Consider the following 22574-nt stretch of genomic DNA (forward strand, 5'->3'; position numbering starts at 1 on the left):
GCAGTTTTGAGTGGCAGAGATAAAATTGCTTATATATAGAGTGAATAAAAGAGGTCCAAGAATAGATCCCTGTGGAACACCTATACAAATGGTAAGTGGACTTGAAACCATTAGAGGGACTGTTCATCCAGACAACTGAGAATCATTTTTGAAATAAAATTCAATATAGGCCGAGGACATAAAGATGAACACACATATAGACATTCTTTAAATCTTTAGTATCATTTTACAGAAATCTTGTAAATGGGCACTAACATCGGCATAACTTTGTGCTGAACATTGGGGGGGTCAAGATCTGTCTAAATAAATAAATAAATCTGGGTAAATTCCCAGATGATTAAACATGCAACTATTTTGCTGGTAATAACTGAAATGAGTAAAGAAAATCAACAGCCTATTTATGCAAGATAATTCATAATTTTATTGGGGGGTTATATAGGTTGGGTCTGATTATTTGGGGGGGCCATAACCCCCCTGAAAATTACGCCCCTGGGCACTAAGATATCCTGTGTTTGAGTAATGTGAATTGGATTGTATAAACGTTTTTTTCAACAGGTGGATTTTGACCAGCTGCAGGAGAACTTGTGTCAGATGGAGCGGCGCTGCAAAGCCTCGTGGGACCACCTGAAGGTGATTGCCAAGCACGAGATGAAGCCCCAGCTGAAGCAGAAGATGTCCGACTTCCTCAAAGACTGCGCAGAGCGAATCATCATCCTCAAGATTGTTCACCGCAGGATCATCAACAGGTAGCTCGTCTCACAGTTTGAATCATTTATTATTGATGTTTACCACAAAAAAAACAAACAAAACTAATTATTCTACTAAAACCAACACTGTGCTGTGTGAATGAGAAAATCTGTGTAGTGCAACACATAAAACAGGAGGTAGGAAGAGTTGCCATCACCCTCATCTTCTTCCTTTCAGGTTCCACTCCTTCCTGCTGTTCCTTGGTCACCCGGCCTACAGTGTGAGAGAGATCAGCGTCCACAGGTTCAGTAAAATCCTCAGCGAGTTTGCGCTGGAGTACCGGACCACCCGAGAGCGCGTGCTGCAGCAGAAACAGAAACGAGCCGACCATCGCGAGCGCAACAAGACCCGAGGAAAGATGATCATGGATGTAAACACTCCTGTGAGCATCTCTCTCTCTCTCAAACACACAAACACACACACACACACACACACACACACACACTTCCAACCCCTTTTTGTTCTTGTTTTTTTCTTCAAACTGAAGTGCTGCTTTTTCACCTTTCTCGCTTTTCTTTGAACTATTCTTTGACTTTCACTCTTTATTTCTCCTATAGTCTGATGATGAAGAGGAGCGTGAGGTATCAGCTGTCTGTGTGTTTGTGTGCATGAATCCACTAACTGCATCTAAACGACTTTAACATCTGAGTGGTTGAATCAGTCAAAGGCACCAGGCGCTGTACTGTTTGCAGTTGGATGTTTTTCTTGGTGCTTCCACTTTGCCGTGTTAAAGTTCAGAATACTCAGCTGCTAAATTCTGATCCGCTTTGATTCCGTCTCGCTCCAACAGTGTGGTCGGAGTAGCGCAGGGAGCAACAACAGCGCCCCCAGTGGGGGTCAGGAAATTGAGCAGCCTCAGGGTTTGGAGCATGCCGAGGATGCTGCAGAGCACGAGCACATGAAAGCGGTGCTGAGAACCAGTCTCAGTGGCAGTGACAAGGAGGGCAGCGGCGTGCCGGGACTGCGGACACGGACCAGGTCACGGCCTGGACGAGGAGGTGGGGAAGGGAGAAAGAAGATTTCTGGAGTTGGGTCACTCGAAAGGATTTCTCTGCTAAAGATTTTCTCACCTGTTTATGCAGGACGCAGCATGCAGGCATGGACTCCGCCTGTGGAGGACACTCAGATCTGTGGAGATGATGCTGCAGACGAAATCATGGAGCGCATAGTGAGGTCGGCCACTCAGGGTCCAGGAACCAGAACCCAGCCCAGAGAGAGGAGGAGGTCCAGGGCCAACCGCAAATCATGTACGCACTCACCTCTGTTCCAACTGCACACGTCGCGCTAATTTAAGTTCTGAATATGTCAGGCTTTCAAAAGCCTGACCATGAAAATGTATCTAATCTAAGAAGCTGACTGCATAGTGGATGATGAGTAACACCTCCAAGAAGACATCAGGAAACTAGCATAAGAAAAAATATGTGAAATATAGTTTGAAGTTTTGCAAAAGAGAAAAAAAAAAAAACCCACTTCAAAACCATGACACTGCTTTCATATAAATATAAAGCTAAATACAGCATTCAGATTAACTGAAAGCAAAGGGAAATTAAGCACCTTAAAGTCACTACAGGCAACAACATAAATTTTTCTACATGAGGTAGAATACAGTTTGTAGACTGTATAAAGAAGATGGACTCTAAGATGGACCCCTTATACCAGCAGTCCCCAACCTTTTTTGCCCCCGGACCGGTTTAATGTCAGACAATATTTTCACTTTAAGGTGTCGCAGATAAATAAAACAAAATAAAATGATACGTCCAAGACAAAAACTGTGGTATTTTGTAAATATAATAATAAACTCGAATTCACCGTGTAATTGTGTAACTTTATTAGCAGCGTCCTCCTGAAATGCGCCACAACACTGAGAGTAACATCCTCCTCTCTGCCCCTTAATGCTCTCTGGTTATTATGGTAAAGCGTAAATATTTCTTTCAAAATAAGACAAACAGCTACAACACGGGAAAAGACCCAGGTAAACCAAGTTAACGATAAAAAACGATTAAAATATATATATATATATGTTGTTATATGTTGGCCGTGACACAGACTGGATAAATGGATGTCCGTCTTTTTTTAAATATGAGATTTTGAGTTATTTTTTGCTTCTGTAACATGTGCACTTAGATGTATATTTTACTATTTTATTTGTTGGAAATTTCAGAAAGTTGTTGCATATTTAATGAGAGTACATCTCATTTGCTCATTTGGATCAAGGAGTCTAACCCATGCTTGAGTCAAAGGCTCTCATAAACCCCCAGCTGCTCCACTCTGCATGCCAAATATACTTGGGCAAGATACTAACCACACGTTTCTCTCCAATGTCTCCATTAAATGTGAGATGGGAGAGAAAAGTACTTGTGTGAGTGAATGAGGCAAGTTGTGTAAAGCACTTTTAGTGCTCAGATAGAGTAGAAGATATTTTTTCCACATACTCTGAGCCAGAAATCGTTATTTCAGCAGCTTTTACATACACCAGACTTTCCAGCTCAGTTCCTGTGTGTTTGAACCTTTCAGATCCTGATTTTTCTAGCAGCACATTGATAGGAAATAAAGTCATAAAAAGTAATATTCAGAATCCTCCGTTTGTAAACAGTTTATTTTTTCTATTAGTCAACAAAGTGAAATCTGGCTTTATCCGATACTTAGACGTCTGTTTGCAAATACCGAGGTGGTAATTTAGATTGCTAGGGGCTCATCTGCATGTTTAAACGTGCAATTTCAAAAAACCTATTCACGTCGAATATTGGTTCCCAATGTAAGCACTCAGTTGCAGAAGTTTAATGTTATTTATGGCCTCTTAATTACATGTTCACCCTTAATTTCTCTGTTTAAAACCAAGTAAATATGGCTGATATGTGCTGATTCTTACCAAAGCCAAGATATAGATTGTAATAAACCGCATACAGAGCAGCTGTAAGTCTCAGCAAGTTCATTACAGTATATTATAAATCCTGGAGCATGCATTCAGTTGGTAGTTAAGTATGCAGTGCAGAACTGGACAACATGAAAACAGTCACATTACTGCACGGTGACTCTCCGCGTCTTCTCTTCGCAGTGAGGCGGACGCTGAAAAACGGCCTGACGCCAGAAGAAGCTCTTGCTTTAGGGCTAACTGATTCCCCAGAGCCACAGATGTGATCATCCACCTCTCGCCGTGGAAACTCAGCTTCAGATGTCTGTGTGAAATCTCTGTCAGCCTTTGTCCCTTTAGGTTTTTCCCAGTGGCTCTTTCTGCCTGATGTTTCTGAGTGAAGAGGCTGCAGCCATTACGACATTTTCACCTTGCAGAAGAAACAGTGGAGGTAACGAGGGAATGCTTCTCGTAAGGACTGATTATATTCAGTTAGGCAAGGAAAAGGAAAATGTATTCAAGTGACGCTGCCTCTACACTGAATTATTTATTTATCTGAAAAGATTTGAATGCTGGGATGGTTTTCGCTTGTGAGTGTCCGCAGCTGTGACGTCACCTTCTTTTCTTTTTTTTCCATTTGTTTAAACTGTGAATTTTGGTTGTGAAGTTTGCCGGGCCGAGGATGAATTTGAATTTGTTCCCAGGAGAAAAACAAAAGATGCTCAGTAAGAGCATCTACACATCTGAAAAGTAATGAGCGTGGCTGTGCTTTTGTAGGGACGCAAAAGGTTATCAAGCTGATGAGTGCCTTTCACTTAAAAGGGGCGATGCTGTACCTTCGTTCTCTCTTCGTTAACGTATTCACGTCCTAAATTTCACCAAGGCATGGTTCTCATGAGTATTACTGTTGAAAACCTTCTCTGTTTTGTTTGTTTTATGTTTTTTTCAGTATTTATTTGCAAAGCTCTGACGTCTTGCACCTTAAATAACATTAAAGTGGACCCATTGTGCTCATTTCCCACTCCATATTTTTAGTTTTTTGGCTCCGCTAGTTTAAAAGGAATCCTCTTTAATCTTAACACAAGCTGTTTTAACTCCCTCCCCCTCCCTTTAAGCCAACTCTTTTCTGATTGACTTTCTCTTAAAAACAAAAGATTTGACCATATTAGGGATATCTGCTCTCATTGATCATAGAGAGCCACGAGTAGGAAAGAAAAAAGGCTCAGTTTGAAGTGTGTGGCTCACGGGGTTACTGCATATATGCTGACCCGCCCACTTGAAACTGCATACGCCAGTGTAACAGTGTATATTTGCCAGAAAATGAGGAAGAGCACAGTAAGTCCACTTTAATAGAGTCTCATGCTGAAATGAACGACTGATTGAAAACACACAAAAAATAGTTTTTATCTCAGAGGAACTGTTTGTAAAGTGTAAAAAGAAAAAAAAAGAAATGGACTTTTTTAAAAAAACAAACAAAACAAAAACATTTTAATAATCTATTTTGAAGAACATGCAGACAGTTCTGTATGATATGTGTAAATGCCCTTGTCAGCTGCCAGGTCCTAAATACTGTAAACTCTACAGTGTGCATGTTTAGTGCAGTTCACATTGTGTATTATTTTTGTAATTGCTGTAGAAACTTGTATTATAGTCTGAGACAAAGGATCAATTGTGGCTTGTTTTTTCTTTCTGTGAATTGAAGAAATGTGTTGCTCCCTGCTAAGAGAGAGAGAGAGAAACCGAGAGAGAGGAGCATTATCTGGACGTTTGATTTGAGCTCTGTGGTCACACTCTGTCACGTACCAACTTGAACAGTCTAGACGCAAGAAACTGGGAAACACCACTGCATGAATGCCATGTAGTGAGCTGAACGTTCTTATAAACACTTTCACTTGAAATGCCGTGTATACACAATCTGCAATAAAAAAAAATAAAAACCATAGAGTGCAAACAAGGAGCTGCGTGTCATTCCTTTCCCCAGCGTTCACCTCAGTGATTGTGAGCCACGTGGTGTGGTTCTACCCGATAACCTTTGGAATAATCAGGTGCCGTAAAATGTGCTGTTGCTGCTGCTGCTCGCTTTACGGTGTTTGTCCAGTTTGTGCAGCTCTGCATTCATTCATGGTCTTGTTAATCAGTGCTCAGCGCTGCGTCTTTGGTCCCTGCGTCCATGGCAAAGTTAATGAGTCTGCTGTGGGGGGCTGGATCACCTCCCTGCTGGCGTGTTATGATCACTCTGGAGGAGAAGAAGCTGCAGGGTTACAAACGCAAACTGCTGTCCTTTGAGAAAGGCGAGCACAAATCTCAGGAAGTCTTGGAAGTCAACCCAAGAGGACAGGTAGGTGCACCACACCCATAATGATCACAGCAAAATGTACAACCATGACATAACAGCCTTAAAAAAAAACGAAAAGCGTATTACAGTTATTTCAACACATATCAACAGGTGTAGCCTCTGGATAGAAGACGTCTCTTACTGACAGAGATGAAGGCACAATGTGGGAGCAGCTAACACGTAGACTGTATGTAAAAGATGGCTGTAGAGTCCCTGTTCAGGTGTGTCTGAAGGCCCTAGGTGTAGTCCTTTCAAGAGTCTTTAAAAACAGCATTTTTTGTTATCATTATTAATATTATTATTATTATTGCTAATATGGTCTATAGCACAGTCAAAAAAAGCAGACAAGTTGTTGGCCAATGAGCATGCAGTGCTCTTAAATTCAACTACCTCATCCACTATGTGTTTGCGGCATCTTGTTTCCAAAAGGTAACATGGAGACGGTGCAAACACTCAGCTTAAAGCTTCATAACAGTAACATTGGTGACTACATCTATCGTTTATATATAGATATACAGTGTATGGTTATATCCTGGCTGAATGAATGGAAGGCTAATGCTAACAAAGATATTTACCAGAAAGCTTGTTTTTCAAACTATAGGTACAACACACAAACAGGGGCATCTGGTAATTCGTCCTAAGTAACATGCTAACAAAAATACTAGAGTTTCAAATGCTCTCAAAGGCACTAACAGCACAGATACAAGGTACACTACACAATGATGAGCCTCAAAGCCTGATGTCTTCTGCCAATTTCTTTTTGTCAGCTTCCCGCGTTCAAGCATGGAGACATCATATTGAATGAGTCCTGTGCAACATGCTTATACCTCGAGGTAAACAGCAAAAAGTAAATACTTTGAATATTTTAATTAATTACTTTAATTTATTGTATTTATTATTTGTTTAGCTTTAGTACACTGGTTTGATTACTGTTTTCTCTCCGTTGAAACAGAATCAGTTTAAGTCTCAGGGCATCAAGCTGATTCCTGACAGTGCTGAGGACCAAGCCGTGATGTACCAGCGGATGATGGAGGGCCTTGCCCTCACCGATAAACTCAGTAAGTTACACTTGCACAAGTCTGAGCACTGAGTTACTGAGGGGACAGAAGCCATGAAGACAGTCACACATTAATGTGCGTTCTGCTTCAGATTCAGTTATCTACTACGACTGCTCCGTCCCTGAAGAGGAGAGGCACGACTCTGCTGTGAAGAGAAACAAAGAGGCTCTGACTGCTGAACTCAAACTGTGGGAGGGTTACCTGGAGAATGTATGAACAATACGCACACACTCGTGTACACTTGCAGGCACTCACACACTGTGTTGACAGCACTGCGTCTTTCACTTCTCCATCTAGGTGTCTGCTGGCTCATACCTGGCAGGGGCCTTCTCCCTAGCTGATGTGATCGTCTTTCCAAGCATCGCTTGTGCGTTTCGTTTTGGGTGGGTGGCTAAGCAGTTGATTTGTGTGAAGCTGCAGTCCAATCGGCTTTTTCCAGTAACATGATGTGTTTTCTCTTTAGGCTGTCTGTGGGGTGTTATCCTAAACTGGCCAAATATTACAGCCTGCTGAAGAACAGAGCCAGCATTAAAACCACGTGGCCCCCACACTGGGTGGCCAGCCCACAGGGTTATGACATCCTGAAGGACCTCTGAAACACAAAGAATCCTCCATTTTTCATTTCAGAGAATTCCTGTAAGTCTATGAAATAAAAACATTAAAAAAATTTTAAACAGCTTGCTTAGTGTACTCTTAATTTTTCACAAGATTTTTTTTTTATTATTCTTAAAACTCGACCACAGCAGCAACAAATCACTTTATAAGAGGTAAAGCTTTCATAAAGCACTTTGGTTTTGGGTCCTTCTCCCATGGCAATATGACCTTTTTGTAGTTTGAGGAGAAATTTTTCCATCACGTTGGGTGGTTTTCATCGTCACCTCTTCCACTCACACGTAGGGTCCTGGAAGGGTCAATTCTAGGATGACTTTGCTCCCATTACGATCAATTTTCAAAGAATGTGGAATTTCATTTCACTGTTATGCTGATGACTCACCGATCTATCTACCTCTCAAATAAATAAATAATCATTTTGAACCTGAATGAGCAAAAAACATGTAGTGGTAGTATTCGGGCCTCCTGACCCTCACTCCTCCTCTAAAGGTGAAAGCTTCATGTTTGATAAACAAATAAAACCTGTCGTTAGAGCTAGTTTCTTCAAACTGAGGGTCCTTACAAATGCTAAGCCCTTTCTCTTTTTTGCTGGCTTTGAGAAAGCAGTTCATGTCTGTATTTTATCCATGGTTGATTACTGAAATAGGCTTTATTTTGGTATCAGCCAGGCTTTGCTATGTTTTTTTGTTTTTTTTGCCAGTCACCACATAAGACCATACTCCCATTGCTTTGGCTTTTTTGTTGTGTTTAAGAAGCGATTTTAAAATCAGCATATCTCTACCTTCTTGAATATCACTGAGGTCAGCTGACCAGATGCTTCTGCATATATCTGAGATCAGGCATTTGCTGTAGCTGCCACTGAACTTTGGACTTGCTTGCTGCTTCACATCAGGACATGACCATTGTCTTCAAACCCCACTTAAAACATTTTTTTTTTCATTCACCGAGGCTGATGCTTGTTGTTTATATATTTGCTTACAAATAAAATGACTTAAAGTAATTTTCAGGAACAGAATGAAGTTTTATAGCATTAAATATTGACACAGCTTCCATCAGTTATTCTTCATAAAAACAGCTTGTTTATTTCAGGTCAGTCACCTTTCTAATTATGCTAAAATACTATAGAATACTATATTGTATTGGGATAGAGGCAGAGCATATGTGAATGTTTGGGCGAGGATGTGTACAATGCGATTACAATCTTGTCATCGACTACAGAAAGTGCAGCAGGTACACAAACAAACAAATATTTTAATTTTTTTATTATTTCATTTTATTTATTTTTATTATTTCATTTTTTTTTCATTTTATTTACAAATCATTCAGCGGTGACTATCAAAAATATAAAGGAGGCAAACTGATAGAAGATGACAGTTGTAATTTCTTTTTCCAGCCAGTAGATGGCAATCACGCTCTTATAAAAGCTTGACATCCCCTCCCACAAACCATAAGAAAAGTAAGTTTAGTATTTGTCCTCAGCGCATTTGCTTTGTGCGTCCAGTTCAGTGACCGTCCAGACTGTGAATCTTAAGTTAAAACCATGGCCAAGGACATGACTCTGCTGTGGGTGACCGGCTCTCCTCCCTGTTGGAGGGTGATGATCGCTCTGGAGGAGAAGAACCTGCAGGGCTACAACCAAAAACTGCTGTCCTTCGATAAAATGGAACACAAGTCCCAACAAGTGTTAGATATAAACCCCAGGGGACAGGTAGGGACGATCTTTTATCAAATCACCCCGTATAACTAACAAAACACTTGACTTTGCACCATAATATTATATAATAGCCTCACGTTAACGTCACGGTCATAAACGCTGATATCGGCGCGTTTGCTCTGCAGGACGGTTAACGGATAAAGAGTTGCAGTAATGGCGACAAATAGTGTCAACTTTGATGGATACTTTTACAAAATCATAAAAACTGAGCGTTTCATTTAGCGTATATTCCGTTACTCAAGCAGATTTTTTTCTTAAAGGAAGACGTTTCAGGACACGCCCTGCTGCACCTGATTGGATGAGCATTTCTCGTGAGCTGACACGTGCTCGAATAAATATGGGCTGTAGAAATGAGCACGTGAGTTTGCAGCCGTGTTCCGAACTGTACCAACATGGCGGCCCGTTTATATTAGAGAAAACTTAACGGAAATGTGTTTATGAAAGCATCTGAGGCGAGAAATTCACCGTGTAGCTGTCTTCATTTATCATAAAAACCGACTAGTTTAAAATGTTTAAATGCATATTAAAGCTTTAAGATAACCAGTTTGAACTTGACTAGCGTATACTAGCACATTTTCATCAGACTTAAAAGCGTCTTATTGAATTTATTTATTAGGGAACAGCACAAAAGCAGGACAGTGTTAAATAAAGTGTACAAATGAGGGGTTGTATTGTTGAATATGGGCTCTTGAATATAACCTGCAGCTGACTAAGTTCAGTAAAATAAGCAGTTTAATTTAAATCTTTCTTTACACTTTCCAAATCTCAGACTGGAAACTCAGTGTTTGGCCTTTGACCATAAATACTGGAAACACTGCAGAGTGTTATTTTATCTCAGTAAAGTTTTGTTCAAATAAGTCATCAATTTAAAAAAGAAAAAATCATATTTGTTTGATATACAAGAGGTTAACCTAATTAGCACCCAGTAGCCTTAGCATTAAAACCTGTTATGCAGTACCTAATGACAGTTTTCTCGCTGACACTATTAAAATTTCTTTTTCAGATTCCCACTTTCAAACATGGAGACAATGTCATCAATGAATCATACGCAGTCTGTTTTTACCTGGAGGTGAGAACGTCATTTTAACAAACAATTCACTCCCACTGAACGCAACATCACAAAATGTGCCACGGTTAAATATGTGTCTTTTCCTAATATCTGGCAGAGCCAGTTTAAATCCCAGGGAACCAAACTGATCCCAGATGGCCCAGCAGAACAAGCTCTGATGTACCAGCGCATGTTTGAGGGTCTCACATTCTATGAGAAACTCAGTAAGTATTATCTGTATTTTCAAATCCTGATATTCGCTTTTATAAATTATTCCTCTGAGCCTCAGTTCTCTCAAGGAACTTAGGAATGCTGCAAAATGCATATCTCAACATTTAAAGGAACAGTTTTTATTCAGAGTATTGCATAAAGTCAGTTAAACTTGTGGGATATTGATCTGGTCATTTTAGTAGCAGAGGGTTTTTTAATCAGTTTCAGCTGCTTTGGTGTTGATGAATTTAACAACAGGTGCACTAAAGAGGCAACAATGAGATGACCCCAAAAACAGGAATGGTTTTACAAGTGGAGGACACCGATATTTTTTTTTCCTCCTCAGTTTTTTCTGACTGTTTTTTTTCACTAGTTTTGCATTTGGCAAGGGTCATTATCACTACTGGTAGCATGAGGCGATACCTGGACCCTAGAGGTAGTCCAACTCCTCCAGGATACAAACCATTGACAGAAGGTTTGCTGTGTCTCCCAGCACAGTCTCAGGAGCATGGAGGAGATTCCAGGAGACAGGCAGTTACTGTAGGAGGCCTATACAGGGTTGTAGATGGTTCTTAACCCATCAACAGGACCAGTATCTGCTCCTTTGTGCAAGAAGGAACAGGGTGAACACTGCCAGAGCTTGAATATGACCTCCAGCAGGACACTGGCGTGAATGTCTGACTAAACAATCAGAAACTGACTTCATGAGGGTGGCCCCTGTCCTCACTGCCCGACGCCATGGAGCTAGATTTGCTTTTGCCATAGACTAGCGGAATTGGCAGGTTCATCACTGGTGCTCTGTGCTTTTCACATATGAGAGCAGGTTCACCCTGAGCACGTGTAACAGACGTGGAAAGGGTCTAGTGAAGCCGCAGAGAATGTTATGCTCTCTGTAACATCATACAGAATGACTGGTCTGGGATGACATATCCATGGAGGGACACACAGACCTCTACAGGCTAGGCAACAGCACCCTGACTGCTATTGGGTATCAGGATGAAATCATTGGGCCCATTCTCTGCCTCTACGCTGGTGCAGTGGGTCCTTGGTTCCTTCCACACAACAATGCCCGGCCTCATATCCTCCATATCAGTATAGAAATCAAACATGTTTTTTCCCATTTCCTGATTTATCACGAAGTGCTGATATTATTGGAATATGTTAAAATAAAGTGTGCACAACAATCTTTTGTTACACAAACAGCACTAGAAACAGTGCTGTAGCCGTGATGTGAAACAGTCTAAATTGAATTACTATGATCTCTGTTGGCTGACTGAAATATGTTTGTCCTACAGCAGCCACCATAGGGACAATTATGCACTTGAATTGGGAGGGGTAGGAAAACAGTTTTCAGTTGACTGCAATCTGACATCTAGTGGTGACATTTTGCACTCTGTAACGTTAATATTTTACGTATAATGTTTTGTGTTTTTCAGGTGCATTTGTCTTCTATGAGTGGTCTGTCCCTGAAGGTGAGAGACATGAGTCGGCTCTGAAGAGAAACAAAGAAGCTCTGGTCACTGAACTGAAACTCTGGGAGGGTTACCTGCAGAAGGTATGTGCATGAACGGCCTGCACACAAACTCAGACAGACTCGGCCTGCTTTGATTTGTTCCAACTGTTTAGGGTTTTTCTTGGTTTTTTTTTCCAAGCTGGGCTCAGGCTCTTACCTGGCAGGACCGTCTTTCACGCTAGCAGATGTGGTCGTTTTTCCAACAGTTGGCACTCTCTTTGGGTTTGGGTAAGCACGCAGAGGCTGTTTGCATTTCCATGTGGTCTCATCAGTAAAATGAAGGATGATCTGTAGTCATGGGACTTGAAATCCTTCTTATTCTGATTCGCAGGTTGTCTCCAGAGCGTTATCCTAAACTGGGAGAGTATCACAATCTGCTGAAGGAGAGACCCAGTGTCAAAGCCAGCTGGCCTCCTCATTGGTTGGAGAACCCCAAGGACCAAGACAGACTGAAAGACGCACTGAAAGACATCTGATATTCATACACAGATGTAAACATGATGCTGCATAATGACAGAGCAGCTCTTGTTGTCCTTATGCATTCTGTGTATATCTAACAACAGTTTCTGGTTACTCATACATGTTCAGCTTTGTCTAATAGCAGAATAACTCAGTCACACTATCGTAAAGTAAAGAACTAGTTTTCCCTGCTCAAAGCTAGCTCAAATGCTTTGTGTTTCCATGACTTTGCATAAAGCCGTTAGTTCAATATTGCATCCTTTCCACAACTTTGCATCTTTTTCCATCCTGATAATTAAAAAAAAAAGTTCATTAGCTTTGTAGAGATGTTTTTCTTTTGTATGTTTGAGCACTGATTCAAGACTTGCACATTTATAACAAAATCATCTATTTCCAATACACATACAAAGTCACCTCATGTTTTATGAAGTCAGTTATAGGCAATATAAAATATGAAAAAACCCCAAAACAAACTGGGAATATTTTTTCTGTTGTAAATGTTCTAATTTTACTCACTGGCCTTATACATTAAATGTTGAGGTAACTTCTATCAGTTATCCGTCATGAAAACCACTGTAATTGTACTAATGTCTAAATATTTAATATTGACATAGACGGTGACCACATTTGAATATGGGGCGGGGGGGTCGCTTGTCAAATATCAAATATAATGTCTTATTACCACCAACAACATATAGATGGTACACAAGCAAACACAAAGTGTGATAACAAGTGTTCTTCTGTATTTGCTTTGAACCTGTGACGGTATGCAACACGGTGCCCCCTGAGTCCACATTATTATAAACAGCTACATTTACTCTTGGTAAAAAAAGACACTGAGATCATCAGGACAGGGATGGATCTGAATTGTTGTGTTCAGAGGTTTGGAGAGACTTTCTCTCTTTCATCACAGCTGAGCTGTCCTGTCAGGAATGTCATCTGTAAGCTCATCACAGGGATCAAGCAGGACTCTCCATCTTTAGCAGCAGCTCCCTCAGAGGGAAATCTTTACAGCTCCACCCCAGAAGATGAACAACCCCGCACTTCATGATAGTGACCTTTGCTTTGTGCAATGTTAGAAGCTCAGAGGCTCTGGACTTTTACACAATAATGTTATATTCAGTCCTGTATCACATTATATATTTACATTTGAAATGATCCTCTCTGGTTAGTCTTGTATGAATCAGTCTTAATTACTTCATGGCTGCTAACACAACATTAGCAACATTAACACAGTGTTAAATCTTTCCAGATTAAAGTTTTTGGTTCAGCATACAAATGAAGACCTTTTATCTAAAGGTCTTCATTTGTATTTAAAAGTCTGTCAAAAGTCTGTCATCAGACTTTTTTTTGTTAATGTTGTCTCATGCCCTCTTCATGTAGCTTCATGCAGCTGACTACATTCAGTGTTAAAAACAGTCTGAGATCAGCAGCTTTCTTAAACAGCAAACTGAGTTACTGTTTATGCTCCTGAGTGTAAAGAATCAAACTGTTTGGCACCTTTGCTGCAAAAAGAACAATTCCAAATAAGAAACCAAATTTACATCATCATTCCTCAGTTGTGAAAGAGACACCCCAACCAGCCACGGCAGATGGCTGAAGCCCTCCCTGAGCCTGGTTCTGTCTGAGGTTTCTTCCTGTTAAAAGAGAGTTTTTCCTTCCCACTGTCGCCAAGTGCTTGCTCACAGGGGACTGTCTAATTCTGGGGGTTTTCTCTTATAATAACTTGAGGCAATGGTTTATTTGATTTAGAACCTTTAAACCATATAAATATTGCTTTTAATCTGCAGCAATGATTATTCATTGCTGCAGATTTCTGCATAAACAAATTGGGTTTCCAATAGCTCTATGAGTGCTTACATTGTAATGAATTGTTATTAAAACTACATAATGATTTTTACAGTATGCTTAAAGAGTTTTTTTAATTCACCAAAGTTCACTAAGCCCACATCACCCGTGAAGAAATATAATGCAATTTGGCCCCTGAAGTTACTTTTTTTTGTTTGTTAGGAAGGATTTGTTAATTGTTCTTGTTTTTGATTGTTAAATCAAAAAATGATTTAATATGAAGGTAATATAGGCAGAGAGTACAAACATGTTGAGGGATTAGAACAGCTCGTATTATGGCTGCCATGCAGGTTCATCCGGGTGGATGAACCTGCATTAGGAAGGATAACCTTCCTAAGGATAAGTGACCACTGCAATGCACCCTATGAAAAAGTCAAATGGATTCGTGACAATTGCAGTTTCTTTTTCCAACCAGTAGGTGGTAATACGCGCTCTTTTAAAAGCTGGAAAGCGACACACTTGTTAAGAGAAGTTCCAGCGCTGTTGTTTTTTGCGTGAAGCCGTGAATCTTCAGTGTTGGGAAGGTTACTTTTAAAATGTATTCCACTACAGAATACTGAATACATGCCCCAAAATGTATTCTGTAACGTATTCCGTTACGTTACTCAATGAGAGTAACGTATTCTGAATACTTTGGAATACTTAATATATTATCATGCTGTTTACAACTACATGAATGTCCTATTGCTGTGATTTATTACTGTTACTGAAGGTCCGCATGGCTCCTAAACGTAGTAAAGGGACCTCTGGCTAATACGTCGGGTTCGTGTCGGGCTGGTAGCGAAAACTAGCTTTACTTTGTTGTCTGGGTCAACTTTGCTTTTATGGAGACAGAGAGAGGCGTTGAAAGGCTGCTCCAACAGAACTTATTTTTTCCGGAGGAAAACACGAACACACTGTACAGTTGAGTCTTAATAGCTTACTTACAAATGGGCTCCTCAGGCACTCTTCTTGGCTGCTGTGGTTATTATTATATTTACATGCTTCCAGCTCCCGTTTTTTGCTCCGTGACAGCTCGGACTTTTCCTTTCTCTCCTCCCTCGCTCACAGACACATAACGGGTATGGTAGTCCATTCTCCTGCAGCACGGACTACACTGCCCATCAGGCTACATGCTTTAGAGCTATGCCTGTAGCATTCTGTCTATTAGCTTAGCACAACAACAACAACAAAAAGCGCTCTCTCACCCAGGAAACACGCGAGAGAGAGCGCGTCACTCTGTAACCATGGCAACCGTAATGCTCCCGCCTGGAACAACAGAACGTAGCTGTCAAACAAACCCAAACAGTCCGGACCCGCGACAATATGAAACAGGGAAGTACCGCCGTGTAATCCATTTATTTCAACAAAGTAACTGTATTCTGAATACCACCTTTTTAAACGGTAACTGTAACGGAATACAGTTACTCATATTTTGTATTCTGAATACGTAACGGCGGTACATGTATTCCGTTACTCCCCAACACTGTGAATCTTAAGTTAAAACGATGGCCAAGTACATGATCCCGAAGGACCTCTGAAGCACAAAGAATCCCCTCTTTGTAATTTCAGAGAATACCTGAAGTCTGGTAAACAGTAAACAAAAATATTTTAAAAAATTTAAACAGCTTGCTTAGTGTACTCTTAATTTTTCACAAGATTTTTTTTTTTTATTCTTAAAACTTGACCACAGCAGCAACAAATCACTTTATAAGAGGTAAAGCTTTGTTAAAGCATTTTGGTTTCGGGTCCTTCTTTCATGTAGTGAGTGCCAACATGACCTTTTTGTAGTGTGAGGAGAAATTTTTCCATCACGTTGGGTGGTTTTCATCGTCACCTCCTCCACTGAGACATAGGGTCCTGGAAGAGTCATTTCTAGAATGACTTAATTCCCTTTATATGCTCCAATTAAGATCAATTTTCAAAGAATATGGAATTTCATTTCACTGTTATGCTGATGACTCACTGATCTATCTCCCTCTCAAATAAATAAAGAATTATTTTGAAACCTGAATGAGCAAAAAACACAAGTGGTAGTATTCGGGCCTCCTGACCCTCACTCCTCCTCGAAAGATGAAAGCTTCATGTTTGATAAACAAATAAAAGCTGTTGTTAGAGCTAGTTTCTTCAAACTGAGGTTCTGAGGCTCTGCTTTGTTTTGGGGTTTTTTTGCCAGTCACCATATAAGACCATATTCCCAGTGATTTGGCTTTTTTGATATGTTTAAGAGGCGATTTAAAATTTTTATGACTATTTATTGTTTCTGAGTCATCAAATACATCATCATCTCTACCTTCCTGATCTTTTAACTACACACTCTCCCAAAATATCACTGAGGTCAGCTGACTAGATGCTTCTGCATATATCTCAGATCAGGCCTTTGCTGTAGCTGCCACTGAACTTTGGACCTTTTTGCTGCTTCACATCAGGACATGACCATTGTCTTCAAACCCCACTTAAAACATATTTTTTTATTCCTTGACTTTTTCTGAGTCTTAACATTCGTTATTTGTATGTGGTGTGTTGTTTTTATTGCTTTTACTGGCTTATTTTTTTATTTTTACATCACCGAGGCTGACGCTTGTTGTTTATATATTTGCTTAGAAATAAAATGCCTTAATGTTCTTGAAAAGAATAAAGTTTTATAGCATTAAATATTGACACAGCTTCCATCAGTTATTCTTCATAAAAACAGCTTGTTTATTTCAGGTCAGTCACCTTTTTTAATTATGCTAAAATACTATAGAATACTATATTGTATTGGGATAGAGGCAGAGCATATGTGAATGTTTGGGGGAAGATGTGTACAATGTGATTACCATCTTGTCATCGACTACAGAAAGTGCGGAAGGTACACAAACAAACAAATATTTTCTTCTTTTTTTTTTAATTATTTCAACAAATCATTCAGTGGTGACTATCAAAAATATAAAGAAGGCAAACTGATAGGAGATGACAGAGTTGTAATTTCGTCTTCCAGCCAGTAGATGGCAATCACGCCCTTATAAAAGCTTGACATCCCCTCCCACAAACCATAAGAAAAGTAACTGGGTATTTTTTCTATGCGCTGTTGCTTTGTACGTCTAATTCAGTGACCGTCCAAACTGTGACTCTCAAGTTAAAACCATGGCCAAGGACATGACTCTGCTGTGGGGGACAGGCTCTCCTCCCTGTTGGAGGGTGATGATCGCTCTGGAGGAGAAGAACCTGCAGGGCTACAACCAAAAACTGCTGTCCTTCGAGAAAATGGAACACAAGTCCCAACAAGTGTTAGATATAAACCCCAGGGGACAGGTAGGGAGGAGCTTTTAGCACACCACCCCGTATAACTAACAAAACACTTGACTTTGCGCCATAATATTATATAATAGCCTCACGTTAACGTCACGGTCATAAACGCTGATATCGGCGCGTTTGCTCTGCAGGACGGTTAACGGATAAAGAGTTGCAGTAATGGCGACAAATAGTGTCAACTTTGATGGATACTTTTACAAAATCATAAAAACTGAGCGTTTCATTTAGCGTATATTCCGTTACTCGAGGAGATTTTTTTTTTCTTAAAGGAAGACGCTTCAGGACACGCCCGGCTGCACCTGATTGGACGAGCATTTCTCGTGAGCTGACAATGAGCACGCGAGTTTGCAGCCGTGTTCCGAACTGTACCAACTTGGCGGCTCGTTTACATTAGAGAAAAGTTAACGGAAATGTCTTTATGAAAGCATCTGAGACGAGAAATTCAGCTGTCTTCATTTATCATAAAAACAGACTAGTTTAAAATGTTTAAATGCATATTAAAGCTTTAAGATAACCAGTTTGAACTTGACTAGCATATTTTCATTACAATTTAAATGCGTCTTATTGAATTTATTTATTAGGCAACAGCTCAAAAGCAGGACAGTGCTATATAAAATGTACAAATGAGGGGTTGTATTGTTGAATATGGGCTCTTGAATATAACCTGCAGCTGACTAAGTTCAGTAAAATAAGCAGTTTAATTTAAATCTTTCTTTACACTTTCCAAATCTCAGACTGGAAACTCAGTGTTTGGCCTTTGACCATAAATACTGGAAACACTGCAGAGTGTTATTTTATCTCAGTAAAGTTTTGTTCAAATAAGTCATCAATTTAAAAAAAAAAATCGTATTTGTTTGATATACAAGAGGTTAACCTAATTAGCACCCAGTAGCCTTAGCATTAAAACCTGTTATGCAGTACCTAATGACAGTTTTCTTGCTGACACTATTATAATTTCTTTTTCAGCTCCCCACTTTCAAACATGGAGACAATGTCATCAATGAATCATACGCAGCCTGTTTTTACCTGGAGGTGAGAACGTCATTTTAACAAACAATTCACTCCCACTGAACGCAACATCACAAAATGTGCCACGGTTAAATATGTGTCTTTTCCTAATATCTGGCAGAGCCAGTTTAAATCCCAGGGAACCAAACTGATCCCAGATGGCCCAGCAGAACAAGCTCTGATGTACCAGCGCATGTTTGAGGGTCTCACATTCTATGAGAAACTCAGTAAGTATTATCTGTATTTTCAAATCCTGATATTCGCTTTTATAAATTATTCCTCTGAGCCTCAGTTCTCTCAAGGAACTTAGGAATGCTGCAAAATGCATATCTCAACATTTAAAGGAACAGTTTTTATTCAGAGTATTGCATAAAGTCAGTTAAACTTGTGGGATATTGATCTGGTCATTTTAGTAGCAGAGGGTTTTTTTAATCAGTTTCAGCTGCTTTGGTGTTGATGAATTTAACAACAGGTGCACTACAGAGGCAACAATGAGATGACCCCAAAAGACCCCACTAGAAACAGTGCTGTAGCCGTGATGTGAAACAGTCTAAATTGAATTACTATGATCTCTGTTGGCTGACTGAAATATGTTTGTCCTACAGCAGCCACCATAGGGACAATTATGCACTTGAATTGGGAGGGGTAGGAAAACAGTTTTCAGTTGACTGCAATCTGACATCTAGTGGTGACATTTTGCACTCTGTAACGTTAATATTTTACGTATAATGTTTTGTGTATTTCAGATGCAGTTATCTACTATGAGTGGTATGTCCCTGAAGGTGAGAGACATGAGTCAGCTCTGAAGAGAAACAAAGAAGCTCTGGTCACTGAACTGAAACTCTGGGAGGGTTACCTGCAGAAGGTATGTGCATGAACGGCCTGCACACAAACTCAGACAGACTCGGCCTGCTTTGATTTGTCCCAACTGTATTCTTTTTTCCCAAGCTGGGCTCAGGCTCTTACCTGGCAGGACCGTCTTTCACGCTAGCAGATGTGGTCGTTTTTCCAACAGTTGGCACTGTCTTCAGGTTTGGGTAAGCATGCAGAGGCTGTTTGCATTTTCATGTGGCCTTATCAGTAAAATGAAGGATGATCTGTAGACATGTAGGGATGGGTATTGATAAGATTTTAACGATTCCGATTCCATTTTCGATTCTGTTTAACGATTCGATTCTTTATCGATTCTCTTATCGATTCTTGTTTTTAAAAAGGAGAACACTAAGGTCGATTAGCTTAGAACTGTTTTATATCTTCTCTTTCAACAAGATAGAAATTTAGGAGTAACATGGCCTTACAAACCCAACAGTGAGATCTTAAGAGATCCACAGCCTCACGGCTCTTCAATGGGGTGTCACAGGGTCCCCGGGAAAATTGTAAACGTAAAATAATAAAATAAATATTCTTCTGTAGCAATAACAAAGTATAACATAAATTATTCTGTAGCAATTACACAAGAATATCCAGTAATGTCCCTGCCTACAATTAAACACATTCACTTACCATCTGCTGTGGCAAATGGCTGCAAGGTTTTGACCACAAACTAGTCACTGCTCGGTGACATTCGGGCCTGAAAAGAGACGCTACTGGTAGACTGCAGCGACAACTGCCAGCGAGCGCCAGCCAGACTCTGTCTGTCTGTCTCATCATGGTCACCTAAATGCACAATGGCAGGTTTTGTAATAAAGCAGATCCCGCTAACATAACATGCACTGTTAGTTGATTATTTACCTGCCGCATTAACGGGAGATGACGTGCAAACGTTACCGCTGCTGCTGGGTTGAGATTCACGAGTCCGGAGCGGAATTAAAGACGTTCATTTAAGTTCATCGCCTGTTTTGTGAGCAAATGCTTTTGCATATTCGTAGTGTTTCCTCCCTTAATGAAATATCTACTTTGCAAGTATTGCAAGTTGCCCTGTTGTCATCCGTTCTCGTAAAGTATAAACAAACTTTTAAGCGTTTGAGCCGCTTAGGCGCCGTGTTTCCTGCCAGGTACGCTCCGACGCTCCGCAACGTGGTGACGCGTCATTCGGGCGACTGGAATCGATAAGGGAATCGTTTGCAAAAATGGCAAACGATTCCAAGGAATTGAAACAGTGGGAACCGGTTCTCAACAAGAACCGGTTTTCGATACCCATCCCTATAGACATGGGAGTTGAAATCATTCTTATTCTGATTCGCAGGTTGTCTCCAGAGCGTTATCCTAAACTGGGAGAGTATCACAATCTGCTGAAGGAGAGACCCAGTGTCAAAGCCAGCTGGCCTCCTCATTGGCTGGAGAACCCCAAGGGCCAAGATACACTGAAAGACATCTGATATTCATACACAGATGTAAACATGATGCTGCATAATGACAGAGCAGCTCTTGTTGCACTTATGCATTCTGTATATCTAACAACAGTTTCTGGTTACTCATACATGTTCAGCTTTGTCTAATACCAGGATAACTCAGTCACACTATCGTAAAGTAAAGAACTAGTTTTCCCTGCTCAAAGCTAGCTCAAATGCTTTGTGTTTCCATGACTTTGCATAAAGCCGTTAGTTCAATATTGCATCCTTTCCACAACTTTGCATCTTTTTCTGTCTTGTCAATAATAAAAAAAAGTGCATTAGCTTTGTAGAGATGTTTTTCTTTTGTATGTTTGAGCACTGATTCAAGACATGCACATTTATAACAAAAAATCTATACAGGTACAAAGTCACCTCATCTTTGTTGGATCCATTTCCTGAGCTTTTTAGACATTTTCCTGAACCCGCTCTGTGTTAAACTACGAGTGGCCAAATCCAGTCTGGTACATTCTTATAAAGAAAGAATGCACAAAACGCCTGAAAACCACAGAAGACAAAGTGACGACGATGATGACGATTTCAATTCAAAATTCTTTAAACATTTTGTCTACATTTAATTCATTGCAGGAGCTGTGACCCCCCCTTCTCTCCTCTGTACATGTTGTACGTGGTATAGCTGAAAGCGAGCCACAAACCTACGAACTCAATCTGTTATAGACAATATGAAAAAAAACTAATTGGGAACATTTCTTCTGTCTTAAATTCTACTTTTATTCACTGGTCTTATACATTAAATGTTGAGGTAACTTTCCATTATAGAAATATCTAAATATTTAATATTGTGATAGAGGGTGACCACATTTGAATATTTGAGGGGCGGTTGTGTCTCCTGTCAAATATAATGTCTTATTACCACCAACAACATATAGATGGTACACAAGCAAACACAAAGTGTGATAACAAGTGTTCTTCTGTATTTGCTTTGAACCTGTGACGGTATGCAACACGGTGCCCCCTGAGTCCACATTATTATAAACAGCTACATTTACTCTTGGTAAAAAAAGACATTGAGATCATCAGAACAGGGATGGATCTGAATTGTTGGGTTCAGAGGTTTGGAGAAACTTTCTCTCTTTCGTCACAGCTGTCCTGTCCTGTCAGGAACATCATCTGTAAGCTCATCGCAGGGATCAAGCAGGACTCAGCTTCACCAGCAGCTCCCTCAGAGAGAAATCTTCACAGCTCCATCCCAGAAGATGAACAACCCTGCACTTCATGATAGTGACCTTTGCTTTGTGCAATGTTATAATAACTTGAGGCAATGGTTTCTTTCATTTGGAACCTTTAAACTATAAAATTATTTCTTTTACTGATGATGATGATTACTATTACTAGAGTGATATTGTTAAAACATGTAATCAATACATAAAATTAAGAAAATTTTCCATCTCATGTCTCAGCATGAACCTAATTTAGCTTGTTAGCTCTGAGAGTTAAAGAAGCAATCCCAGGAAGAAGGTTTTACTGACAACTTTAAGAGGGAGCTATAGTATCTTACAAAGTAGCTCTGTGAGTGCTTACATTGTAATGAATTGTTATAAAAACTA

At 40.1% G+C, this 22574-nt stretch overlaps 4 protein-coding genes across 9 annotated transcripts in view; all 4 read left to right on the forward strand.

Annotated features, from left to right (window-relative positions):
* Positions 1–5587, forward strand: part of fhod3a (formin homology 2 domain containing 3a) — a 62716-nt gene extending 57129 nt beyond the window's left edge. For 3 of the 4 annotated variants that reach the window (XM_039605843.1, XM_039605844.1, XM_039605846.1), the window contains 6 exons: positions 556–746; positions 925–1129; positions 1305–1328; positions 1538–1745; positions 1830–1994; positions 3803–5587. In XM_039605843.1, the coding sequence (XP_039461777.1) occupies positions 556–746; positions 925–1129; positions 1305–1328; positions 1538–1745; positions 1830–1994; positions 3803–3885 (876 nt within the window). In that variant the 3' untranslated portion in view covers positions 3886–5587. The remainder of the gene's footprint in view (positions 1–555; positions 747–924; positions 1130–1304; positions 1329–1537; positions 1746–1829; positions 1995–3802) is intronic. The other variant, XM_039605845.1, reaches the window with a different exon arrangement.
* Positions 5588–5653: 66 nt separating this feature from the next.
* Positions 5654–7670, forward strand: LOC116320487 (glutathione S-transferase A-like). 3 transcript variants are annotated; one of them, XM_039605847.1, is made up of 6 exons: positions 5654–5936; positions 6701–6766; positions 6886–6991; positions 7083–7201; positions 7289–7358; positions 7455–7650. In XM_039605847.1, exons 1-6 carry the CDS (start codon positions 5769–5771, stop codon positions 7502–7504), a joined length of 579 nt encoding a protein of 192 aa, XP_039461781.1. In that variant the 5' UTR covers positions 5654–5768; the 3' UTR covers positions 7505–7650. The 3 variants fall into 3 exon arrangements, with proteins under 3 accessions (XP_039461781.1, XP_031595967.1, XP_039461782.1); XM_031740107.2 differs by having other exon boundaries at positions 5662–5936; positions 7289–7374; positions 7455–7670; XM_039605848.1 differs by lacking the exon at positions 5654–5936 and adding an exon at positions 5964–6154 and having other exon boundaries at positions 7289–7374; positions 7455–7670.
* Positions 7671–9032: 1362 nt separating this feature from the next.
* Positions 9033–12864, forward strand: LOC116320532 (glutathione S-transferase A). The gene is made up of 6 exons (XM_031740152.2): positions 9033–9311; positions 10321–10386; positions 10484–10589; positions 12012–12130; positions 12228–12316; positions 12420–12864. The coding sequence occupies exons 1-6, from the start codon at positions 9144–9146 to the stop codon at positions 12562–12564; spliced, it is 693 nt and encodes a 230-aa protein (XP_031596012.1). The 5' UTR covers positions 9033–9143; the 3' UTR covers positions 12565–12864.
* Positions 12865–17396: 4532 nt separating this feature from the next.
* On the forward strand, positions 17397–21298 carry LOC116320533 (glutathione S-transferase A-like). Its single transcript, XM_031740154.2, has 6 exons — positions 17397–17668; positions 18635–18700; positions 18798–18903; positions 19423–19541; positions 19625–19713; positions 20862–21298. Exons 1-6 carry the CDS (start codon positions 17501–17503, stop codon positions 20992–20994), a joined length of 681 nt encoding a protein of 226 aa, XP_031596014.1. The 5' UTR covers positions 17397–17500; the 3' UTR covers positions 20995–21298.
* The last annotated feature ends 1276 nt before the right edge of the window (positions 21299–22574 follow it).

The sequence above is a fragment of the Oreochromis aureus genome, linkage group 22 (genome assembly GCF_013358895.1).
Source record: "Oreochromis aureus strain Israel breed Guangdong linkage group 22, ZZ_aureus, whole genome shotgun sequence".
Lineage (NCBI taxonomy): Eukaryota > Metazoa > Chordata > Actinopteri > Cichliformes > Cichlidae > Oreochromis > Oreochromis aureus.

Excerpts from the sequence above, each read along its gene's own strand:
- LOC116320533 (XM_031740154.2), top strand. The coding sequence starts at position 17,501 with ATGGCCAAGGACATGACTCTGCTGTGGGGGACAGGCTCTCCTCCCTGT. Across the intron at positions 17,669-18,634 it reads ATATAAACCCCAGGGGACAG|CTCCCCACTTTCAAACATGG; the intron begins GTAGGGAGGAGC and ends TTTCTTTTTCAG. Across the intron at positions 19,542-19,624 it reads GGGAGGGTTACCTGCAGAAG|CTGGGCTCAGGCTCTTACCT; the intron begins GTATGTGCATGA and ends TTTTTTCCCAAG.
- LOC116320532 (XM_031740152.2), top strand. The coding sequence starts at position 9,144 with ATGGCCAAGGACATGACTCTGCTGTGGGTGACCGGCTCTCCTCCCTGT. Across the intron at positions 10,387-10,483 it reads CAGTCTGTTTTTACCTGGAG|AGCCAGTTTAAATCCCAGGG; the intron begins GTGAGAACGTCA and ends AATATCTGGCAG. Across the intron at positions 10,590-12,011 it reads CACATTCTATGAGAAACTCA|GTGCATTTGTCTTCTATGAG; the intron begins GTAAGTATTATC and ends TGTGTTTTTCAG.
- LOC116320487 (XM_031740107.2), top strand. The coding sequence starts at position 5,769 with ATGGCAAAGTTAATGAGTCTGCTGTGGGGGGCTGGATCACCTCCCTGC. Across the intron at positions 7,202-7,288 it reads GGGAGGGTTACCTGGAGAAT|GTGTCTGCTGGCTCATACCT; the intron begins GTATGAACAATA and ends TTCTCCATCTAG. Across the intron at positions 7,375-7,454 it reads GCTTGTGCGTTTCGTTTTGG|GCTGTCTGTGGGGTGTTATC; the intron begins GTGGGTGGCTAA and ends TTTTCTCTTTAG.